This window comes from Schistocerca americana, chromosome 1 (assembly GCF_021461395.2).
Source record: "Schistocerca americana isolate TAMUIC-IGC-003095 chromosome 1, iqSchAmer2.1, whole genome shotgun sequence".
In the NCBI taxonomy this organism is placed as follows: domain Eukaryota; kingdom Metazoa; phylum Arthropoda; class Insecta; order Orthoptera; family Acrididae; genus Schistocerca; species Schistocerca americana.
This window is the reverse complement of record NC_060119.1, coordinates 1,254,821,130-1,254,838,454: the sequence shown is the minus strand read 5'-3', so window position 1 is coordinate 1,254,838,454 and position 17,325 is coordinate 1,254,821,130. Positions and strand designations below refer to the sequence as shown.

The 17,325-nt window shown below is 41.5% G+C and overlaps 1 protein-coding gene across 1 annotated transcript in view; it reads right to left on the bottom strand.

Annotated features, from left to right (window-relative positions):
• Positions 1–13,951, bottom strand: part of LOC124620131 — a 250,344-nt gene extending 236,393 nt beyond the window's left edge. Inside the window, exons 1-2 of the mRNA XM_047146805.1 lie at positions 13,652–13,951; positions 13,409–13,543 (exon numbers count right to left, since the gene is read on the bottom strand). Of these exons, the coding sequence (XP_047002761.1) occupies positions 13,409–13,535 (127 nt within the window). The 5' untranslated portion in view covers positions 13,536–13,543; positions 13,652–13,951. The remainder of the gene's footprint in view (positions 1–13,408; positions 13,544–13,651) is intronic.
• Positions 13,952–17,325: the final 3,374 nt, after the last annotated feature.

Here is a 17,325-nt window from a genome sequence, read left to right as displayed (position 1 = left end):
TGGGGCAACTCAACACTTAGGCAAAAGATATTCACTGCTCAAAAGAAAGTAGTTAGAATAATGTGTGGGGTTCATAGTCGCTCATCTTGTAGGCATCTGTTTAAAAGATTAGAAATTCTTACAACTGCTTCACAGTACATTTACTCAGTAATAAATTTTTTTTCCCAACAACATGGACCAGTTTAAAATCAATAGCGACATTCATGATTACAATACCAGAAAAAGAAAGACCTACACTATCCTTTACTTCACCTATCTTTGGCACAGAAAGGGGTAAAATATGCTGCTATAAAACGTTTTGATAAATTACCAGATGAAATAAAATGTCTGACAGACAGCAGTAACAGTTTCAAAAACAAACTGAAAATCATACCTGCTTGACAACTCCTTCTATACCATAGATGAATTCTTGAATATGAGTAAATAAATCTGGATATATAATATATGTAATTTGTGCCATTTAAGGAAAAGAAAAAAAAAAAAAGAAAGAAAAACCTTGTTTCCTGTGCACATTTCTTGTGCATTTGACATGTTCCACATTGTAACGGTTTTTCCATGCTACTCATCAATGGAACACGTAACTATCTAATTAACTGTTAAGACTTGAGTAAAAGTACATCTACGCGATTACTCCGTTATTCACAAATAACTGCCTGGCAGAGGGTTCAATGAACCACCTTCAAGCTGTCTCCCTATCGTTCCACTCTCGGACAGCAAGCGAGAAAAACGAGCACTTAAATTTTTCTGTGCGAGCCCTGATTTCTCTTATTTTATCATGCATTTCTCCCTATGTAGGTGGGTGCCAACAGAATGTTTTCGGAATCGGAGGGGAAAACTGGTGATCGAAATTTCATGAGAAAATCCCGTTGTAACGAAAAGCGCCTTTCTTTTAATGATTGCCACTCCAATTCACGTATCATGTCTGTGACACTATCTCCCCTATTTTGTGATAATACAAAACCAGCTGCCCTTCTTTGTACTTTTTCAATATCATCCATCAGTCCCATCCGATATGGATCCCACACCGTACAGCAATACTCCAGAACGGGCCAGACAAGTGTAGTGTAAGCAGTCTCTTTAGTAGATCTGTTGCACCTTCTAAGTGTTCTGCCAATGAATCGCAGTCTTTGGTTTGCTCTACCCACAACATTACCTATGTGATTGTTCCCATTTACGTTATTTGTAACTGTAATCCCTAAGTATTTAGTCGAATTTACAGCCTTCAAATTTGTGTGACTTATCACGTAATCAAAATGTAGCAGATTTCTTTTAGTACTCATGTGAATAACTTCGCACTTTTCTTTATTCATGGTCAAACGCCACTTTTTGCACCACACAGGTATCTTATCTAAATAATTTTGTAACTCATTTTGGTCATCTGATGACTTTACAAGACAGTAAATGACAGCGTCATCTGCAAATAATCTAAGAGGGCTACTCTGGTTGTCTCCTATGTCATTAATATAGATCAGGAACAATAGTGGGCCTGTAACACTTCCTTGGGGAATGCCGGATATTACTTCTGTTTTACTCTATGACTTTCCATCTATTACTATGAACTGTGACCTATCTGACAGAAAATCACTAGTCCAGTCACACAACTGAGGCGATATTCCATACGCACACCGTTTGGTTACAAGATGCTTGTGAGGAACGGTGTCGAAAGCCTTCTGAAAATCTAAAAATATGGAGTCAATTTGACATCCCCTGTCGATAGCACTCATTACTTCACGAGTATAAAGAGCTAGTTGTGTTCCGCAAGAATGATATTTTCTGAATCCGTGCTGACTACATGTCAGCAAATCATTTTCTTCGAAGCACTTCATAATGTTCTAATACAGAATATGTTCCAAACCCTACTGCAAATCAACGTTAGTGATATGGGCGTGAAATTCAGCGGATTACTCCTATTTCCGTTTTTGGGTATTGGTGTGACTTCAGCAACTTTCCAGTCTTTAGGTATGGAACTTTCTGTGAGCGAGCGGTTGTATGTAATTGCTAAATGTGGAGCTATTGCACCTGCATACTCTGAAACGAACCTCATCGGTATACCATCTGGACCAGAAGCCTTGCTTTTATTAATTGATTTAAGCTGCTTTGCTACACTGAGGATATCTACATCTATGTTTGTCATCTTCGCAGTTGTTCTGACTGGAATTTGGGAATATTTACTTCGTCGTCTTTAATGAAGGAATTTTGGAAAACTGTGTTTAATAACTCTGCTTTGGTGGCACTGTCATCAGTGACTTCGCCATTGTTATCGCGCAGTGGAGGTATTGATTGTGTCTTGCCATTGGCGTGCTTTATATATGACCAGAATCTCTTTGGGTTTTCTGCCAGATTCCGAGACACAGTGTCATTGTGGAAATTATTAAAAGGATCTCACATTGAAGCACGCGCTATATTCCGAACTTCTGCAAAACTTTGCCAATCTTCACGATTTTGCCTTCTTTTAAATTTGGTATGCTTTTTTTGTTGCTTCTGCAACAGTGATCTGACCAGTTTTGTTGGTTGGTTTGGTTTGTGGGATTAAAGGGACCAGACTGCAATGGTCATCGGGGGGGGGGGGGGGGGGGGGGGGGGGGGGGGAAGTTCCTCAGAATACCAAGTATGGGGAGGAAGATGATGTCGTAAGAGGCTCCTAAGAAGTTAATGGTGGTAGGTTTGGGGTTGGGGCTGGAGGAACAGGGGAGGGGGCAGAGAGGGGTTGGGCATATCACAATAACTAATTTTCTTAAACATCGATATCTTATATGGACCAATATTCAAATAATTAACACACTTTGAAATATTAAGTATTTTAAAATTCCATATTTATATGGTCAACAAAATTAAATTCATATCTTAGATTAAAAATACAGAGTGCCCTGTGATTTTACAAAACTTCCTGATTTCCATGACTTTCAGGTAAAATGTAATTCCCGATAATTTCAGGTTTACCAGAAGAATCGCCACCCTGGATGCTGACAGTAACTGAGTTTCATGCCAAACCCCCCCATGAACCATGGACCTTGCCGTTGGTGGGGAGGCTTGCGTGCCTCAGCAATACAGATAGCCGTACCGTAGGTGCAACCACAACGGAGTGGTATCTGTTGAGAGGCCAGACAAACGTGTGGTTCCTGAAGAGGGGCCGCAGCCTTTTCAGTAGTTGCAAGGGCAACAGTCTGGATGACTGACTGATCTGGCCTTGTAACATTAACCAAAACGGCCTTGCTGTGCTGGTACTGCGAATGGCTGAAAGCAAGGGGAAACTACAGCCGTAATTTTTCCCGAGGGCATGCAGCTTTACTGTATGGTTAAATGATGATGGCATCCTCTTGGGTAAAATATTCCGGAGGTAAAATAGTCCCCCATTCGGATCTCCGGGCGGGGACTACTCAAGAGGATGTCGTTGGCAGGAGAAAGAAAACTGGCGTTCTACGGATCGGAGTGTGGAATGTCAGATCCCTTAATCGGGCAGGTAGGTTAGAAAATTTAAAAAGGGAAATGGATAGGTTGAAGTTAGATATAGTGGGAATTAGTGAAGTTCGGTGGCAGGAGGAACAAGACTTCTGGTCAGGTGACTACAGGGTTATAAACACAAAATCAAATAGGGGTAATGCAGGAGTAGGTTTAATAATGAATAGGAAAATAGGAATGCGGGTAAGCTACTACAAACAGCACAGTGAACGCATTATTGTGGCCAAGATAGATACGAAGCCCACACCTACTACAGTAGTACAAGTTTATATGCCAACTAGCTCTGCAGATGACGAAGAAATTGAAGAAATGTACGATGAAATAAAAGAAATTATTCAGATAGTGAAGGGAGACGAAAATTTAATAGTCATGGGTGACTGGAATTCGAGTGTAGGAAAAGGGAGAGAAGGAAACATAGTCGGTGAATATGGATTGGGGCTAAGAAATGAAAGAGGAAGCCACCTGGTAGAATTTTGCACAGAGCACAACATAATCATAGCTAACACTTGGTTTAAGAATCATGAAAGAAGGTTGTATACATGGAAGAACCCTGGAGATACTAAAAGGTATCAGATAGATTATATAATGGTAAGACAGAGATTTAGGAACCAGGTTTTAAATTGTAAGACATTTCCAGGGGCAGATGTGGACTCGGACCACAATCTATTGGTTATGACCTGTAGATTAAAACTGAAGAAACTGCAAAAAGGAGGGAATTTAAGGAGATTGGACCTGGAAAAACTGAAAGAACCAGAGGTTGTACAGAGTTTCAGGGAGAGCATAAGGGAGAAATTGACAGGAATGGGGGAAAGAAATACAGTAGAAGAAGAATGGGTAGCTTTGAGGGATGAACTACTGAAGGCAGCAGAGGATCAAGTAGGTAAAAAGACGAGGGTTAGTAGAAATCCTTGGTTAACAGAAGAAATATTGAATTTAATTGATGAAAGGAGAAAATATAAAAATGCAGTAAATGAAGCAGGCAAAAAGGAATACAAAAGTCTCAAAAAAGAGATCGACAGGAAGTGCAAAATGGCTAAGCAGGGATGGCTAGAGGACAAATGTAAGGATGTAGAGGCTTATCTCACTAGGGGTAAGATAGATACTGCCTACAGGAAAAATTAAAGAGACCTTTGGAGATAAGAGAACGACTTGTATGAATATCAAGAGCTCAGATGGAAACCCAGTTCTAAGCAAAGAAGGGAAAGCAGAAAGGTGGAAGGAGTATATAGAGGGTCTACACAAGGGCGATGTGCTTGAGGACAATATTATGGAAATGGAAGAGGATGTAGATGAAGATGAAATGGGAGATACGATACTGCGTGAAGAGTTTGACAGAGCACTGAAAGACCTGAGTCGAAACAAGGCCCCCGGAGTAGACAACATTCCATTGGAACTACTGACGACCTTGGGAGAGCCAGTCCTGACAAAACTCTACCATCTGGTGAGCAAGATGTATGAAACCGGCGAAATACCCTCAGACTTCAAGAAGAATATAATAATTCCAATCCCAAAGAAAGCAGGTGTTGACAGATGTGAAAATTACCGAACTATCGGTTTAATAAGTCACAGCTGCAAAATACTAACACGAATTCTTTACAGACGAATGGAAAAACTAGTAGAAGCCAACCTCGGGGAAGATCAGTTTGGATTCCGTAGAAACACTGGAACACGTGAGGCAATACTGACCTTATGACTTATCTTAGAAGAAAGATTAAGGAAAGGCAAACCTCCGTTTCTAGCATTTGTAGACTTAGAGAAAGCTTTTGACAATGTTGACTGGAATACTCTCTTTCAAATTCTAAAGGTGGCAGGGGTAAAATACAGGGAGCGAAAGGCTATTTACAATTTGTACAGAAACCAGATGGCAGTTATAAGAGTCGAGGGGTATGAAAGGGAAGCAGTGGTTGGGAAGGGAGTAAGACAAGGTTGTAGCCTCTCCCCGATGTTGTTCAATCTGTATATTGAGCAAGCAGTAAAGGAAACAAAAGAAAAATTCGGAGTAGGTATTAAAATCCATGGAGAAGAAATAAAAACTTTGAGGTTCGCTGATGACATTGTAATTCTGTCAGAGACAGCAAAGGACTTGGAAGAGCAGTTGAACGGAATGGACAGTGTCTTGAAAGGAGGATATAAGATGAACATCAACAAAAGCTAAACGAAGATAATGGAATGTAGTCGAATTAAGTCGGGTGATGCTGAGGGAATTAGATTAGGAAACGAGACACTTAAAGTAGTAAAGGAGTTTTGCTATTTGGGGAGCAAAATAACTGATGATGGTCGAAGTAGAGAGGATATAAAATGTAGACTGGCAATGGCAAGGAAAGCTTTTCTGAAGAAGAAAAATTTGTTAACATCGAGTATAGATTTAAGTGTCAGGAAGTCATTTCTGAAAGTATTTGTATGGAGTGTAGCCATGTATGGAAGTGAAACATGTGCAATAACTAGTTTGGACAAGAAGAGAATAGAATCTTTCGAAATGTGGTGCTACAGAAGAATGCTGAAGATTAGATGGGTAGATCACGTAACTAATGAGGAGGTATTGAATAGGATTGGGGAGAAGAGAAGTTTGTGGCACAACTTGACCAGAAGACGGGATCGGTTGGTAGGACATGTTCTGAGGCATCAAGGGATCACCAATTTAGTATTGGAGGGCAGCGTGGAGGGTAAAAATCGTAGAGAGAGACCAAGAGATGAATACACTAAGCAGATTCAGAAGGATGTAGATTGCAGTAGGTACTGGGAGATGAAGAAGCTTGCACAGGATGGAGTAGTATGGAGAGCTGCATCAAACCAGTCTCAGGACTGAAGACCACAACAACAACAACAACAAATCAATAATAGATGGAACAGATCCCCCACAGTACACAAAACAGGCCATGGCATTGTTACAGAACCAACATAAGAATCATGCCAGATTTAAAAGAACGCGAAATTTCCAAGATTGGCAACATTTAACAGAAGCTCTAAATTTAACAGAGATTGCTCTGCAAGACGCTTTATAATAGTTTGCACAACAAATCTCTGTCACAAAATCATGAAAAAGCACCAAAGTGATTCTGGTTGTATGAAAAGTATACCAGTGGCAAGACATAATCAAAAACCTCCACAGTGCGATATCAATGTTAATGTTACTGATTGCAGAACCACTAAAGCAGTGTTGTTAAACCAAGTTTGCCAAAATTCCAACAACAGAGAAGATGCAATAAAAATTCCAGAATTCGAACGAAGAACAGGTACCAAAACGAATAGTATAGAAGTTGATATCTTCGCTGTAGCAAATCAAGAGAAGTCACTCAATAAAGGCAAGTCTTTCAGTCCAGATAATACAATAATTAGGTTCATTTCAGAATATGCTGATGCAATAGCTCTATTTTTAGCAATCGCATATCACCTCTTGCTCCATGATGAGTCCATAAAGCCCGACCTTACAGGGATGAATAGAAAACACCTTCATGGGCAAAATGTAGCGCCAGGTCAGCCACTTTGGTGTCGTCTGCTAGCACCAGAGGTAGCGTGTCAGGAAGATTAAAATGCCCCCTGAAAGCAGCCAAATTAAGGCAGTCTGTGAATAAGTGGGACACCGTCAGGCGGGTTCTGCATCACCAATAAAAAGGATCTTGACGCCGGAGAATGTGGCCATGGGTCAGCCAAGTGTGGCCAATCTGGAGTTAACAGAGAACAGTGGATGCCCTGAGAGAATCACACAGGGAAGACTGCCACATGGTCGTGGTCCCCTTAATTGTTCTCGGTTTGTTTGGGGAGATCAGGACAGACGATTCTAAGATCGAGACTCCCAGCAATCAATGGCATTAAAACAACCAAAGACTCGGTTCTGGAACCCTCATTTCCAGAATTGGCAAGTGGATGGCCAGCTGGCCAAACTGTCAGCTCATTTATTTCCCTGAAATCCCAACATGATCCAGGGTCCAAACAAAAACAAGTGGCCGTCTAGCTCGATGGAAATGAGAGACAAGATACTAGATAGGCATAACAAGTGGGTGAAGAGAGTAGCACTGGTCTATAGCCTGAAGTCTGCTACGGGAGTCACTGCAGATGAAGACACTCTTGCCAGTGAAAGAATGAACACGGCCTTGGGCTAGATTAATGGGCATCAATTCAGCAGTGAAGACACTGCAACTGTTTGCAGAGTGTTGAGTTCACCGCATCGTGCATGTGTGTAGGCAAAGCCTGTTTGTCCGTCAACTGTTAACACATCAGTGACTACCACTTCCAAACCCAGATACTTCTCAAGAACAGGGGTAATCAGAATCTTTTGGTCCAAAGGAGACTGCAGAGTAACCAAGGTCAGGGTACAAGCCACAGGAGCAAATGCAATGTCTTCCTGACCAGAGACGACAGTGGAGGAAGTTGCAGTCCCGAACAGAGACAATAGAGGTGTGCAGCAATTATAAACCCAGTTCTGGATCACTGTTACAGGAGGTAGAGCTTTCTTACAGGGAAAAGGGCAAGGTAGTTGGGATATATTGGGGAAGTTAAGAATGGGTATAGCATAATCCAGTAACTGTTGTTGGCATCTGATAGGTAATGGAAATACTTGTTACACCTGCAGCAGACTGGAAGCCAAAGTAGTATATGATCTTTGACCATACCAGTGATGAAAAGGCACATGATCCAATGGTGGAGGCGTATCATTCCCAGGATTCTTGCTTTATCATTTTGTGAGGTAGCATTCGCAGACACGAAGCCGTTTAAGGGCAATGAGGTGGTCTAGCAAAAGGCTGCCACTTACAGCATTTGATAGACCGCCTACAATCTCTAATGGGCACAGCAATCTCTCAAGTCCACTAGGGTCCCCTCTTCTGATGGAGTGATCCTGAAGAAGAGGGGGGGGGGGGGGGCTCAGTTGGAGGGGGGGCCTCAGTTGGCTGCTAAAAGAATGGCTGTGGTTGTATGTTGAACAGCCACATCATTACTGCCTTGCAATGGGTAGCTAAGGACAACGGCAGAGGTGATACAGAGAACCCATCTGGGCGGGCACCCAGGGGAGCAAAACTGAGGGAGGGACACGAAGACCGGGAAGTGATCACTACCACACAGATCATCATCGACTCTCCAGTGGATAGACGGTAGCAGAGCAGGGCTGCAAAAGGAAAGATCAATACCGAATAAGTGCCGTGTGCCACACTGAAGTGTGTGTGACCGCCACAGTTCAAGAGGCAAAGACTGAGCTGTGCTAGTAAGATTTCGATGTCTTTGCAACGGCCAGTGATCGTTGTTCCACCCCACAAAGAGTTATGGGCATTGAAGTCGTCCAAGACTAAGAAAGGTGGGGGAAAGATGGGAGAGTAATGCACGCAGTACATCCTGGGAAACAAAATCATCAGGAGGGAGATAAACATTACAGATAAAATTGTGATATGCCCTTACCCGAACAGCCACAGCCCACAAAGAGGTATCAAAAATTTCTTTTTTTTTTTCAGCACATACATAAGAACTCCATCGGATATCCTCTCATAGACGGTACGATTGCTGAAATAACCTCAGTGACCACAAAGAGCAGAGATCCAAGTCGCTGGAGACCAAGGTTCCTGGATAGCAATACAGAATACAGGGGAGGTGCTTAAAAGCTGGCATAGTTCAGCCAGGTTGTAGAATAATCTGTTACAAATTACACTGGAGTATCAAACTGTTTGAAAACTGTGAGGGCGTGAAGGAAGGGGAGGGAAGAAGGGGGGGGGGGGGAGGAGGCAGTTATGACCCTGGTTGAGACATCAGGGGATCCACTGACAAAGGTTCTGCGGCACATTGCCTGGGGAGATGTGGTGCCTCAGGTGCCACTGGGATCTCGACCTTGGGCACATGAGTACATGCAGAGCCCAGCAGCATGGGGGTCACTGGAGTTTCCTTTGTCTTAGAGGACTTCCTTTTGTCCTCCTCATCAGAAGATGAGAACTGGGAAGGTTTCCCTGAATTGGTTTCCGGGACAGAGAAAGAATGAGAAGTTCAATGGCCAGCAGCCTGCAGTTCCTTCAGCCACTGGCTGGTGTCTGGCTGTGGACCAGCAGGAACTGTGGAAGGGAGAATCCCAAGGAACCTTTTCCTAGCTAGAGAAGTTGGATGAGGATGAGACAGCTCTGGTTGGGGGACGGAGACCTGTAACCCCGGCAGCTGGGGAGTCAATGGTCCCAAAGTGGGTGCTGTGGAAGCACCAGAAGGGCCTCAAAGCACCTCAAGGGCAGGTATTGGTGAACAGCTCCGAGAGGCCACTGCAAGAGGTGCAACATAAGAAAGCATTGTCGATAGAGAAAGTGACGATGCTGCGGTGGGGTAGTGTAAGATTGTGTATGAGATTGCACGCTCGTACTTTTTTCCTGACCACATATGTGAGCTTGTCTAGGGTCTTATACTCCTGGGTTTTCTTCTCAGACTTAAAAATGGAGCAATCTGGTCAGCAGGGACAGTGGGGCTCTGGAGCTTGCCACAGTTTACACAGATGGGGGGAAGAACACAAGTAACATTCATGTGCAACAGATGTCCACAATCCCTGTAGACAGGGGCAGCAATACAACACGAATACCATGTCCAAACTTCATACACCTGAAGCATCTCATTAGAGGAGGAACATAGGGTTTCATGTCACACCAGTAGGCCATTCCTTGACATTCTCAGGCAACATATCACCCTCTAAGGTCAAGATGAAGGTCACAGTAGCAACACTCTTTCCCCTCGATCGCCCATGACCAAAACGAATGAGGTGCACACCTCGTCACTCTAAGTTGGCCCACAGCTGATCGTCAGTCCGCAAGAAGATCACGGTGAAAGATGATGCCCTGGACCATACTGAGACTTGTGAGAAGTGACAATCAAGAGACTGTCACCCAACTTTCCACAAAATAGTAGCACCTGTGACTGGGCAGGACATGATATTTTAATCAGGAGGCAACTGCACTTCATCTTAAAGAGATGGCTGCAACTTCCCCATATTTGTCTTCAATGTGTTCAACAAAAAATAAAGACTTTGTGGCCAAAAAAGGTGTCCTGGTGCAAATTAGGTATTGGGGGAGATTTTCCTCCTTGTTGTTTGATCCTACATTCCTCCCAGCATGGCCAGGGAAAGGGGCACTTTGGTATCGTATCTCGTTAGCTCATATGAGGCCTTTCCACTTGAAGAGACTGCTGGGGAAGGATAAAGTTTAAGTCACTTCATGTGCAAACCACCCACTCCGATCAGGGGCTTTCCCCATAGGTGCCAGCAGCCACAGAAACAGCTAACTGGCCAGCATTATGTTGCTGGGAGTCCCCATGTCCCAGTCATGATGGGCACATACTACATGGCATACACAGGGAGTGTGCAGGGCAGGCACCAAGAGTGCAATCGCCGCTTTTCGGGGGCTACTGCCATGCAGGTACTTGATGACCCCCCAAAAGGGTGGCTACCATGCTGGAATCTGGGTGTACTATGACAACAGGAAGGAAGGGTGTCAGGGTGGAAAGGCAGAGGCACAGCATACACCACAGTGGGCAACCTCCCCTGCACAATGTCCACTTCTGACATTTGGAAAAGATTGCAGGCCAAACCCAATAATGAGGACCATATAAGTGAAGATAGTGCCAGGAATGAAACCGGAAATCAAGACCAAAATCGTGAACTGAGTCCAAGCAGGATCTGCATCAAAAGGACCATCCGTTGGAAAGTCAGAGGAGGTGAGAGATAGTCAGAGTAGGTTTGCAGCACAGGAAGAGAAAATAGTGCAGCAAAGGCTGCAGGCAAGTGACAGCCAAAGAATGGTGACTCACTGAGGGTTGAGCTGTATCCAGGAAGGCTTCTACATTTTCACCAGATGTTACGCTGCTCTCTTGGACAGGTGGTTCTTTTTTAATCACGTCTGTTGTTTCTTAAAAGTCTTTCAACATTGCGGAATGTCTCTGCAGTAGGGTGTTACCTGCATACTGTTCCTGATGCAGAAATAGTGCCTGAAACACATTTTTTCTTGCTTCCCAAAAAAGAATGATCATCATCATCATCATTTAAGACTGATTATGCTTTTCAGCATTGAGTCTGGAGCATAGTCCTCCTTATAGAATTCCTCCATGATCCCCCATTCAGTGCTAACATTGGTGCATCTTCTGATGTTAAGCCTATTACTTCAAAATCATTCTTAACCGAATGAGCAAGTCAACATTTTCCTCTGTGGGAAACATGACAACGACAGCAACAATACCTTCAGGCCATATTCAGAGCAGTGTACGCAGGGAATAATAACAGTGTCGTTTTCCTGTTTGAATGTAGCAAATGTTCACCTGCACTCACATATCAACATATCATACTGATGTAAAAAATTTTGAATGATGTAGGATTAAAACCACTGACAGCACATTTTGTTGACCACTTGATTAATGCCTAACTGCATGCACCACCCTACACTGCTGGGAACATGTTTGCTTTACGAATAGATTGGAGTACATACTCCATCAGTTACCTCATTTTAAGCATGAAATTCGCTCTTTGTTGCACCCTGTCACTAGGAACGACACATTAATATAGTTACACAGTAGACAGAGGTAGGTAAATAATTTAAAGGATTGATGTTTTGTGAACAGGCTATATCACCTGTTAGGTGCGTACAGAATCATTTGTGAGATGAGCTTACTGGACATTAGTGCCATACAACACACCAGCAGGGAAATATTGAGCTTGAGAGGACTTCACATGTTTGTTGAGCTGCATCAAACAATTTTGGTAGGGGCAACTGAACCACCCTGTACTGGCACACCTACTGCGAGTTAAGCAAGCAACTTATCTGAAAGACTTGCATGTTATTGTGTCATAGTTGAAATGAATAGTAAAGCATTACATCCTGTGATTCACACAGAAGTGGAACTATCTGCGATACATCCAATGTTGTAATAGCACAGTCAAAGCAATTATCTCATATACACACATGCATTTCAGAATAAAAACCACTCAGGCCTATACAAAATAAAATAAACTGGAAAAGGCTCTCCATAGTCTACTTTAAACAATGCTAGCAAAGTACTGTGTATTAGTTTCTTTCTGAAGAGAAATGACCCTCTACATATATACCCTTCATCTCGTTTCAGATCTCTGAAGTGTACCATTTGGCCTGGGCTCACCATATAATAACGTTTCCATGAATGAATGATTCACCAAAAAATGCTAACACTTCTTTAATATTTTTAGCATTTACTGCTATCTAAATACACTATATTCCTGTAGAATCTAATGGACACTTCTCATCGCAATAGCAGGAAACAAATGATTACAACTCATAACTCCGAAATTCACTATGAACACTACATAACACAATTATTAGTTCGACCATTGTTACAATCCAGCAATTCGGCTGTCATTCACACGTAACACTGCAGGTGAATTCTACACACAAAATTTATGTTTGGCAGACAGAGAAACTCATGCACACTGAAAAAAACTCGGAATTCACTACTAAATTATATGAGACATCCGCTTAGATTAAACTTCAATGTTGGGGGTAGCTTAAATAGAAATTTTCGTTTAGTTTTCCCAGTTTCAGCGTTTGTCTTTTATCCTCGAATGTGCACTTCTCTACAGCAGTTACAATTGCGACAGTTCGGTAATGACGGTTTACATTAAACCTAGGTACTGTAATGCATTTTTAGTGCTGGTTTTCTTAGGGTACACGTCATGTTTGCTGTAACCAGTGATCGCCTCTCAGGAATTACAAGTATTGTCGACGTACTAACAATACATTGGCAAAACGAAACTAACTTTTATATATTACGCTACCAGTACGTTCAACATCTCTTCTTTGACTTTCTACAAAAGAAACATCCCGGGCAAAACAATAAACTCCGTATTACAGGGCTGGACGTCACAGGCCGAAACAATTATAATTAAAATACTATGACAACAAGTCCAGTAAGGCATAAAAGTTACAAATACCAAAATCAACAACTACTTTTGGTGTTTTGCTCCCAAAACACATACCTTCTGCCAATACATCCTCGACAGTGACCGTCATCCTTCCAACTACAAATACTTTGCCGACATAACTGTTTGGTTCTTTCGTTGTATTATCAATTTTAGTTTCAATTTTTGAAAAAAGTTTCTTCATTGTGGAAGCTGCAACGAAAATTATATTGGGCAATAAGCCGCAAGAAACTCACGATCCGCCAAGAACTCAATATTCACAACAATTTCATCAAATGAAAGCATCAAACATTCATTTACCGTAATGACACACAATAAAAACAATAATTCGATGATACGAAGCAATAAATTTACTATCGTCTGTAAATTGACATTTAATTCCATAGATATACAATCTATGGCACGCTAATCCTCAGTCACTACGGTAAAGAAACTCATAATTTATCGCTGAATTCACGTCAGCGCTTCTTCTCGGCATTTAAAACAGGATTAAGGCTCAACACAGAAACGCGGGCACTCCACTTCACCGTTTCCCTTTGCTTCATTTTAAGTCCTGCAGAGCACATACATAAGAAAAACAGAACCAACGTTTGCACCCAAAGCAAGATGGCCACTTCCTCTAACGTCATTAACAGGTACCGATGTATTGAACACTTCATTCTGCTTATAGAGGACTATGACGAAAATATAGACACTACTATCGCAGGCAAAATTTTAGTTATTACGTGAATATTGTAAATATTTCTTTTATTATCTTTAAAACTAGAAACGTATAAGCGCGATTTCATCTGGTGTCAAGCACTTACTTCTACGCTACTACATCGGAAATGTTACTAACACTCAATGGGCTCACAACAGTGTCACAATATTGTCGCGTCGGCAATACCACTGCATTCCTAAAACTATAACATAGCAAAGAATCGCCCTTTCTAAGGAAACAACGTCTGATATTGCCCACAGAAAATTCCTACGATTGATATATTTAATCTAGCCCCACACTCTGCACGATGTGAAGCGCTGGACCTTTTTTTTAGCGTCCTTTTCTTCGCATAATATTGCAACCATAGCTGAATCTGAGCCTCTTCAACTAGTGGACTATTCTGACCACGCCTGTAGTGCTATTTACCATCATGTAATTCTGAGGATTTCGTGGCCTTCCGTCCTGTCTTTTTCCTGTTGGCTTATATTCAAGAAACTTTTTAGTTGTTCTTCCAGTATTCGTATTACTGATATCATCAAAGCAGACTTCTCTTCATCTTTTAATTAGTCTCACAATCACAGCTCCTTATTTAAGCTGACCCAACTCTTAACATTTGTTCTATGTCTCCAGGACCCCACTGTTATCCTGAACTGTATCACGAGACTTGCGCAGAATCCTGTCTGCCAACATTCTGAGCTAACGCTCATCTGTATTCCTGCTAGTGCCCGTGTTACACATACACAGCTTACAACTGGCCGGATCGTGACTGTTCATACTCAGAGTTCAAGCTGTTTCTCTCATATCCCATAAGCCACTAAGTTCTAATACGTGTGGCACCAACCATTACCACTTACCAAGAACAAATTTATTTCAGCCACCAAGGAATCTGTCATGTCAATATCAGATCCCCACAAGCAGGCCCAAAACTTATTAATTGATTGACTGATTGATTGATTTTTATTGTAATGCCTCAGATCATCTGAGGCATTACAAAAGTCAATATTACACAGTGTAAATGTTACACAAATAATTACAAAAACAAGAAAAATATTACAGAATATAAATATTACACAAATAATTATGGTACCTTCACACGAATACAAAACAGAGAAACTTCTGGTACAAATTGATATTGAATAGTAAATTTAGCCAATTACAGACTTACTCATATATAGAAGCATATAAAAACTGACCACGAAGTGTAGTCATACCATATTCTTTGCCTCCCTTAAAAATTCATCAGTTTCATAAATGCTGAGCTCAAGAAGACTGCAGCTGATAATTTATTTGAGGTATTATTTTCTTTCCTAGTAAATACACTTTAACACTGCATATATGTGGCTAGTTCATTGAGTATCTCAATAAAGCTGCCAATGAAAGAAGGGATATTTCCGGCGTTTTTAAAAGAGTAAAGAAGATTCTGCATCTAACAGGGAGAGACAAATCAGTAAGCTGACATATTTTTCATAGTTTCATTCAGTAATTTCATATGGAATAGTGTTCTGTGGTAACTAGTATTTCAGAAAGACTGTCTTTGTTGCGAAAAAAACGTGCTTTTAGAATAATATATGGTGCTCAACTATGATCATCTTGCAGACATCTGTTCAAGGAGTTGGGCACTCTGACTACTACTTCACAGTACACATACTTATTCCTTCATACAATTTGTTGTAAAATATGCTCTACAGTTAAAAAAAATGAAGTACATGATCATAATACCAAAAGGAAAAACGATATTCATTAATCCACATTAAGATTGTCTTCAGCACAAAAAGGGGTGCACAATGTTGCAACAAAGTTTTTGATCACTTACACAGAGATATAAAAATTTCTGACAGGCAGCAAAGCAAAATTTGATAAAAAATTGGGAATGTTTCCCCTTGACAATCCCTTCTGTTCCCTAGAAGAAATTTTATTATTGTAATGTGTAAAAGGTTGTGGGTAGGAATTACTAACTCACATATTTATATCTTTTTCTTTTTCTATTAAAAGAACTTACAGATGTTTGGCATGTAACCGTATATACAAATTAATTTGGAACAAGAATGTAAAATGACTCATTCCACATCATTACGATGTATCGAGCGAAATAAACCATGGAACATGTAACTAACTAACAGAGATGATAAAAAAGATACTCTCAATTACGTGTCAGTCACTGTACTTTCTGTCTGAGAAAATGGGAAGCCACTCGAAAATATAAGGTGGTCTCGTGAGAGACTGAATGGGATCAATGTGATGCTCTAAAATATCTCAGAATGACCTCATACATGCAGGAAGGATTGCGTGAAAACCAACGTTCCAACAGGAACAATCTCCTTAAAAAAAGTGTCTGGGTTCACAATGGGGTAGTTAAGCCGAAACAATTCGAACTTCTGTACCGGCACTGTATCATTTTCTGCAGAGTATGACTGTCCTGTTTGTTACAGCTCAGGTTACACTAAACGGGTAGACGTAGCAAACTTATAACAGTCTGCTTAAAATCTACTCCAACAGCATGGCTTTATCACCTTGCAAAAATAATACCACCTTATGTTCGAGGAGAATCGGCTGAGAAGAAAGAAAGGAAGAAAATGGAGCGGGAGATAGCTCATCCACGCACTGATATAAAATGCAGTGCAAGCTTTCTCAGAACATCAAAGGTACTCACAAATACAGATGAAATAGCCAGTCCACAACTGTGAAAGCTAACGATATCCTACCTCCTGGTCAGAAACAAGTATCACCCAGTTATGATGGTCGATGGTCGACTTGAAATCATTGAATATAATGAGACCAGGGTTGGACAGATCCAGGTTTAATATGCAAGATGGGGTTACAATAGAGAAAACGATGTCAAATGATACTATGGAAAAAATCAGACAGTGAAACATACACCTTGTTGGCCAAGGTAGGGACGCATGAAGACAAGCAATAGAAACTTTTGCCGTGTGTGGGCGGGAATTAACATGCTAAAATGTAAGCCAAGGATGACTTCCCACAAAGGGCAACAAAACATGACGTAGAATACCGTTGCCATACTGTTGTATTGTAAGGGTGCTGCGGATGACAACCATAGAGGTCCTGCTATGAAAAGATATGGCACCCCAGATCATCACTCATGATTGTTCAGCCGTGTAATGGGTGGCAGTGAGGTTGGTACGCCACCGCTCTTCAGGGCGTCAGTCGACACGTCTTCACTGGTCATCAAGGCTTAATTTGAAGCGGGGCTCTTCACTCATGACAATTCTACTCCATTCAATGAGATTCAAGGCGAAAGACATGTCTGGAGACG